Source organism: Panthera leo, chromosome A3, assembly GCF_018350215.1.
Source record: "Panthera leo isolate Ple1 chromosome A3, P.leo_Ple1_pat1.1, whole genome shotgun sequence".
Classification (NCBI taxonomy): Eukaryota; Metazoa; Chordata; class Mammalia; order Carnivora; family Felidae; genus Panthera; species Panthera leo.
Genome location: NC_056681.1, coordinates 138,295,579 through 138,303,516, shown reverse-complemented (window position 1 = coordinate 138,303,516; position 7,938 = coordinate 138,295,579). Strand labels below are relative to the sequence as shown.

The 7,938-nt window shown below is 61.4% G+C and overlaps 1 protein-coding gene across 1 annotated transcript; it reads right to left on the bottom strand.

Annotated features, from left to right (window-relative positions):
* Positions 1–641: 641 nt before the first annotated feature.
* Positions 642–5,697, bottom strand: LOC122215280. The gene is made up of 6 exons (XM_042930346.1): positions 5,602–5,697; positions 3,805–4,093; positions 3,154–3,279; positions 2,495–2,655; positions 1,296–1,340; positions 642–1,060 (listed from the first exon to the last, which is right to left on the bottom strand). Exons 1-6 carry the CDS (start codon positions 5,695–5,697, stop codon positions 1,052–1,054), a joined length of 726 nt encoding a protein of 241 aa, XP_042786280.1. The 3' UTR covers positions 642–1,051.
* Positions 5,698–7,938: the final 2,241 nt, after the last annotated feature.

The following is a 7,938-nucleotide window of genomic DNA, read 5'->3' as shown; positions in this document are numbered from 1 at the left end:
TGGGGGGAGGCGCCGAAGAGTTAGGACGATGGGCGATGTGCACCCTTAGCGCGTGCGATGTAAACGCTGAGTTTGCCCAGGGTCCTGAATGTCGAGCTGGTGTCTGATGGGCTCCAGAGGCTTCCGTGCCTGGCTGCGTGCTGCCGCCGTGGAAGAGGGTGTGGGGACACAGCAGGGCGCCCTCCTGACTTCACAAAGTCTTGCTCAGCCTTGGCACACGGTTCATAGAGCGGCTCACGCTGTGGGCAGTGGCTCTGGAGAAACTCAAGGCACAGGTTCTGGAAGCCCCGGACACGCCCCACGCGGCTCAGGCTGAACGCCTTAATCTGGGCGTCTCTGTGCGTGTTCCTCTCTGCCTCGAGGACAGCCACCCCAGCCATCAGAAACAGTCTCCGCGGATAACGTGGCTCCTTCGGGAGTCTCCCCGGTGCTCTGATTTGGGTCTCACGGTGAGCAGGTCCTCGCCCCAGCTGGCCCCTCTTGCCTGACATTCTCATATCATACGTGGATGCCTTCGTGCCAAGGGACCACCTAGTGCAAATACCCCTCATGTGTCACGACTGGCAACAGACTAATTCAGCCAGAGGTCTTCTGAGATCCCATCTGGGAGAAGTGCCTGCAGACACGTGGCCACGGGTGTGTGGATGCGGGAGGGGACCCCAGGGAGGGCAAGATCTTTAAGATGACTTGGGGCTGGGGGCAGGCTGACGGCACTGTGGGGAGATTAGAGCCCCGCATGCGGGCGTGATTAGAGGCTGAGACAAAGGAGAGGCTGTAAGAAATGCTCAGAAAACAGGGACGCCTTTAGATCATTCAAGAGCTGTGAGGTCCAGAGAGAAGGAGAGAAAGGGGCGGGCCGCAGAGAACAATTAGCAGTCCTTACAGACCATTGCCACATGGTCACCTGTCGGGAGCCCTGTGGGACAGGAGGTTTGCGTTGGCTGGGAGCAGAGCTAGGACTTCCGGGGTCCACAGAGCTCGAGAGTCAGGGTCCAGACGGAGCATCTGCGACAGCATCTTTATTCCAAGTGTCGTGGGGCTGATGTGTCGTCTATTTCCACTGTGTTTGATAGAAAAGTCAGCATTATGAGGGCTAAACAGGGCACAGGTTCACCCCCCAACAGAAGGACCCCAGGGGCAGGACTGGGTGCGGGTGGCAGCCTCCAGGGGCAGGGACACGAGCCCTCCTGTCTGATGGTCCCCCGTGGCACGTGCTCCGGGGTCCCAAACACCAGCTGTTCCGTTTCCTTCTAGAAGGCAGTGAGGAGGAACGGGGAGAAAGCCCCTGGGCTCACCTGAGGTCTTCCAAATGCAGGGCAATGCGTTTGCTGAACCGTCTGCTACAAAAGGAAAGTTTCATGACACTAAAGACTAGCAAAGAGGGCATCGAATACACACATACAGCTTCCAGGCTTCGTGTTCAAGTCTCGCCTGTAGCTAAACTGCCTGGATGACATTCGTGGATATAAAAAACAAAACACGGACCCGAGCAACACAGAACGGGCAATGGTCCCGAAAGTTGAGGCTCTTTGACTTTGAGACTGCTTGGCGACGAGAGACCACATCACGGGTCGCGAGAAGGAATCTGCTGTCAGAACAGTGTGTGTTTGAATCCTTGCGCTGCCTCTCGGTAGCTAAGCGACCCTGGGAAGGTCGTCGTCTGGAAGTCAAAGTGAGCTTCAGCATCCTTGGCCGTCAAGTGAGAACAAAAGTAGTTACCTCGAGGGTCGTTACGGGGGATGAGGCTGCGTAACTCAGGCGTTTAGCACGGGACCTACTTCCTAGCTAGTATTCGACACCCACTGGCTAAAAGTCACAGCTCCTGTCAAGGATCCGAATTTACGCTCGCCGAGCAAATTCAGCACAGCCCGCGTGTGCCGTGCGGGCAGGACCCCGCGGTAGGGGTTCCGGGTCGGTACCCCCTCCACTGAGACCCTCCCGGGGGGTCCCCCCGGGCACAGGCCAGCCCACGCCCCTCCCCCAGATTTACCCCCTTCCGTGGGCTTCCCGGCCAGGCCGCCCTCAGGGACCTCCTCCCCGTCCTCCCAGCTCCGGCACGTGCCCACGCGGCCCCTCGGCCACAGGATCTTTCTCCACTGGACCCTGAGCTCTCTGGGGCAGAGAAAGGGCCAGGCCCTTTTGTAGATTTGTTTCCTCAAATGCAAACCCCAGGCACCTGCCTGGGAGTCAGCTTACACGGGAGGGTGGGGAGTGTCTTCACGACTCCGGGCACAAAGCCCCTTCGTTGGCCAGTAGCCGCGCTTTGACTTGTGTGACCGTATTTCAATCTCAGTCCTGTTCATCCCTCCCCACACCTTGTTCTTTCCCCACAAGCAGACGGCACACTCCCTGGATTCTTCCGGCACGCTATGCTTACCTAGAGTGGCCTCTTCCCTCCTGCCCAGGCCCCTGGATTCAAGGGGCACAGCTTCCGGGGAGAGGGGGAGCCGAGCCCACCCGAGCCCAGTCCACAGAGACGTGAGGGAGGACGCACCTGTGCCGCTTGTCCTGAGTGACGATGCTGCCACTGTGACGCCTCAGCCCGCCCTGGCTCTGCCCGGGCACCGCGTGCTACGGCCCCTGTGCTTGTCCACGGCCAGTATGTCCTGCCCCCCTGGAGGGGGCGGTCCTCAGGGGGCCGGGGAAGACTTGACCCTGTGGGGAAGAGCCGGGGCCCCAGCTGGACAATCAGCAGCCCCTTCCCGAGAGCCTCCTGTCTCCGAGGACAGGGCTGGTCCCTCCCTCCAGGACAAAGACGATGGTGGAGTCAGACGGTCACCCAATCCCAAATCCCCAGATGACCTAGGGCTTCAGAGAACCTAGGGCGCCCCTGGGGGCGAGGAGGGCTCAAGTCCAGAAGGCCACCCCTCCGTAGGGGTCATTCCCCCAAAAGGCCACGGCCAGCAGGACCTCCTGTCCCACCCGGGCTGCTCCACGCCACGGTCAGACGCCTGTCCTGACCTCCCCTCCTCCATGCGCTGGCCGCAGCACGTCCTGGACGTGAACACGCGTTTGCAAGAGCTCGGCTGTGAGCTGACTTAGGGACTAAGAACCCGGACACGTCCTTCCCTCGCTCCCTCCTGTTTTCCCGGCCTCCTGGGACCAGGCTTTTCGCACTCTCGAGGGGGCGAGGGGGCCGAGTAAAAAGCCTACTTAACCACTGTCTTTGGGTCACAGGTGCATGGAGACTTCTGCTTCTTGAAGTTCGAATACAAGAGACAGGTAACACCTCGTCAGAAGAGATTCCTGTGTCTCCAAGGCAACCCAGCATTTTCTCTCCTGGGGAAGAAAACGGCCACAGGGGAGACTCCATAGGGCTGGCTCAGCTGAGAGACAGACAGAGAGAGAGAGAGAGAGAGAGGCGGGGAGCCTGAGGCATTCCCAGCAGCCAGGAAGGGGGGAGGCACAGAGAACACAGGTCCGGAAACGTGAGGGCCCCCACCTGGCCGGGTTCACCCCGGATGTTGTCTGGGATTTGAGGTCAGAAAGCAAGAGGGAGCCTCTGCTGACTGGGAGGTGGCCTAGGATGACTGGATCTCCAGTTCTGCATCTGGAGTCTGGTGGCCAGACTCCGGTGGCCAGGATGTCCTCCGGTCCCTGCCACCTCGGAGGCTTGTGTGACCTCACCAAGCCTCCCGCACTAATCTATACAACGAGGGTGATCATAGCCTCTCTCTTGGATTAAGTGGGTGGATGCACATGACTGCTTAGAGGTGCACCAGGCGTTCAGAACTGCTCGTAGTTCCTAGTAATGACTAGTCATGACTCATGCCGTGTGAAGGTCCACAGAGGAGGTTAGGGTACCTCCACTGATTCTGGCTTTGGTGCTGTTCTGCACAACCTCGACCTGCCTTGAGACTGGGCTGGGCTTCTGTGTATGACTGTGCAGGCGGTGCACTGCACAACTCCAGATAGAGAAACACGTTGTACAGGACGCCCAGGCCCGGCTTCTGGTCCACATGAGTCCGTCTGCCAGGGTGGAGGGTGTGCCCAGCCGCAGGAGGGGCGGGGGCACTGTGAAGGCCCCTTGGGGCCTGGGGTGTGGGCCGGACACAGGTCCCAGGCTCCACGCTGCCTGTGATACGAGCATATTCTGAAGCGAGAGGGGTGTCACAGAGGGCACCTGTGTCTGGGGTCAAGGGTGAGAGCAGCGGGGGCTGGGGACCAGGGTGGCAGGGGTGAACAAGGACCCCCCCCCCCAAGAGCTTCTTGGCTTTGCCTTGGGCTGGCCGGGTCATAGAAGACAGCACGCATCAATCCCCGGGGCATCACAGAAATCCCTTCCCTGCCCCCACCCCGCAGGCGGCCTTGGCCTCTCGCTCCGGGAGGCCACGTCCAGGGCCCCTCCAGGTGGCACGTGGGTTGTGCAGCCTGGGGAGAACCGCCCAGCGTCCTCCCCGCAGGCCCGGAGGTGGCTCTGCTGTCCCCGTCAGCTGTCCCCACCGTCAACTGAAGCTGCAGCTCTCAGCAGAGCGGGGGCTTGTTGTTTTCTCTCCGGAAAAAGAACGCCGTTGGCACCCAGAGCAAATTAAAATCGAGTGCAAAGCCACTTCCGGGTCACTTAAGCACAGCGGGTCACTAGCTTTCCGCAGCTCCCAGCACAGGAGACAGGGCCTTTCTGGGCCCTGCGAATTGCTCAGTGAGAAAGACGTATCAGGATTTGGGGGTTTGTGTTTTTAAAGTACTTTATTACACAGTGCAGGGCACGCACCACGGCTCCACGGAAGGGACTCAGGAATGACAAACACAGGGTCGCAAGGCCTCTGCCCGAGTGGACGAGGCTTCGTTAGTTACCTGCCTCTCAAACTCTAACACGCTCGGGAAACTCTTGGGATCTTGTGAAAATGCAAATGCTGCCCCAGCAGAGGCAGCATAAAGCCCAGGACTCCGCACCTCTGACCGCCTCCTGGGCCGGGACTCCACAGACCACGGAAAACCCTGCACGGGCCTCGCCGTCTTTGCGCGCAGAGAGCGGAAACGAGGAACAGCCTTTGTGTTTGTAAAGACAGGGAACAGAGAACAAAGGAAAACACGCAACAGAAGCCGTGTGCCCACAACGCCTGGAATTGTCGCCGTCTGGCGTCCCGCAGAGAGCGCCCGGCCCCCTGGATGGTGCGAGCACTGGCCGTGCGGACGGCACAGAGGCCCGCGGACCCTCAGGGTCAGCTCCAAGGCCTCCTCTCCCTCGTTCCCAAAGCCAAGGAGTCCTCAACCTGTAAAGAAGGAGACTCAGCATGGCCTCCGGCCCTGGGCCCCTGCCCCTGGCTCTCCACACGGCCACCTGCTCTGCTCCTTGCCAGCACACGTGGACCCTCCCTGAGGGACTTAGGACCCCCCGGGGGACCTGGGACGATCTCACTTGGGATCCTTGACTGAATTCCGTCTGTAAAGACCCTTTTCCCAAATCGGTTCACACTCGCGGGTTCTCAGCAGCGGGACACGGGCGCCCCTCCCCACCGTGGTCACTCTCTGGTGCACCGCACACACCTGTTTGGTGGGAGTGTTTACGGAGAGCCCCCCCCCCAGCCCGCTGAGCGCCAGATGCGGCCAGCCCGCCTCCAGCCACTCCCTGCTGTCCACACCCCTCCCCGGGGGCCTCACCTCCTCACCATGGAAGGAGGCGACATACATTTGATGCGGGGAAGCCTTGCCTTTGTTCTGTGCCATCTGGCTGTTGATCCCTCGATGTCTTTTCATCTCTGCGGTTCCCAGGTGTGGTGAGTGAGGGGACGCCCCCCGGCTTTATAACTTCATGAAGCTTTTCCCCAAAGCCAACACTGGACTTCATTCCTCCAGCAGGGCTCCAAGGGTCTTGGGGGCAGGCCAACGATGCTCTCCATCCTTCCGCTGCACCTGCCGCTCCATCGTGCTCCCTGGTCCAGGTGCCGGTCCCGGGAGCCCTCCCCGGTGCCCAGCTGGTACGGTGAGCAGGGAGGGACACCAAGGTGTCCCAAGCCGGGAAGGTCTACGGGATGACCTCAAGGCCAGAGGGAAAGTGTCACGTCCTGATGCCATCGTGTCAGCTTTCTGGGTGTTTCCCTGGCGTGAGGGGCAAGTTTCAGTGGAAAGTCAGAGCTCGTGTGCCCTCATCGGAGGGAGCAGTTCAGAAAGTTCTGTGGAGAAGCAGCACTTGTACCTCACGCTGGCCGCAGCGAACACACACGCTCAGGACACTGGGCATTTTCCTGGGAGGAGGAAGCCAGTCCGGGGCCGACGAACCCAGGCCCGGTGCAGAGCCGCGCAGCTTTTCGGCCGGCGCCGAGCTCCTGCAGGCTGCGGCCGGGGGCTGGCTCCCTCCTGCGGGCCCGGGGCGGAGGTCACCACCGGCTCTTCTGGACCCCAGGCCGGGGCACCAGCCAGAAAGCTCTCGACCTAACGTGACCACCAAAATGTTCCAGGGGCCGGCGGAAGGAGGGGCAGTGGCCATCAGCTGCAATCACACCGGAAATGGCACTGGGGACCAGATGTGGTCTCACACCCGGGTGTTACTGCCACCCTACCAGGACGGGGACGGCGCTCGTGCGGGCCGCAAGGACGGGTGCGGACGCTGGGGGGGCGTGGAGATTCTGACCGCTGTCCACAAGGAAGGAGAAGGGCCTCCACGGGCGTGTTGAGAATTGGGCCCAGAGCCACAGTCAAGGCCAGGCGCTCAGTTCAGACCCCAGGGCGAGGACGTAGCAGGCACTCCAGAGCCATCTCTGCTGGGGGACCTCTGGAGACACCTCCACCCCAGGTTTGCCGATGGAGAAGTTCATGTCGGAATTAGAACCCTGGAGGAACCCAGAGATGAACAGCAGGTCGGGAGCAGGGGACGGGGGGCAGGGGGCAGGCATGAGGAGCTGGGGGTACGTGGGTGTCATTCATAAGCCCCTGAGACTGACGCCCCAGGGAGCCAAGCTGGCCAGAGACCCCACTGCTCTGCCATTCACCAGGGATGCCTCTGGGAACACCCAGGGCCCAGGTGGGGGGCCCCCGCCTCAGCCCGGCACTCACCTCATTCCCGGCCCAGTTGCCTGTGGTCCCCTGGTCACCCCACAGCCATACAGTCCACGGCCCAGTGTCCAGTGTCCACGAGGCCGGGCCCTCAGAGGACAACAGGGGCACAGGCCTGACCTCAGTGCAGCTACCACAGACCTGGTGGTCCCTCATGGCCGAGCTGTCACCCGTGACGGATGGGTGCATCAGGGGGTCGTGGGCCCCGCTGTCAGATCAGAAGGGATCCAAGGAGCGCCTCTCAGAGCACCCATGGGAAGTGAGCCGCACCGGGGCCTCCGGGCAGGAGGGAGAATGAGGCGGGCTCCCAGAGGGCCTCCCACCGCCGCGGGACACCCCCAGCCTCCAGACTCGCCCGCCCCCGCTGCACCTGCACACGAGACCCCACCGCCCCCGTCTGAGAGGCTCTCGTGGCCGGAGGACGCTGTGCGCGGCCGTCTGAGGCAACCGGGCCTCCTGGGGCCACGCGCCTCTTTCCCAGGGCCATCGGGCTGCCACTCCCTTCCTCCGTGTGGAAGGCAACGCAGACACAGCCCGCCCGTCTCTTTCCCTCCTTGCGGCTCCCTCCACGGAATCTTCGGAGCTCTCGCCCCCTAAACGGACGTGCATCGAGTGTCCAGGGCAGGCAAGCAACAGCTACGAGCCTCCTACTCCCGTGTCCCAGTCTGACTCCTGCGAATGTGGAGCCCGAAGCCGCTGTTCCTGCATCAGGGAGCTGACAGCAGGCCCGCGGGCCAGCCCAGGACACCGCCTCCTTCTTCACGGTGCCTCTGCACCAGGACAGGGGGCAGCAAGTTAGATCAACACCGTCTTCACTTTGTGCTGAGAAATGGGCTTTTCCTTCTGATTCACACTGTCCTCCCTGTGGAAAGCATAGCAATGGCTTCAAAGACAATCAAATGGCACATTTTTATAAGAGACAGATGACAGGCGATTTGAAAATGT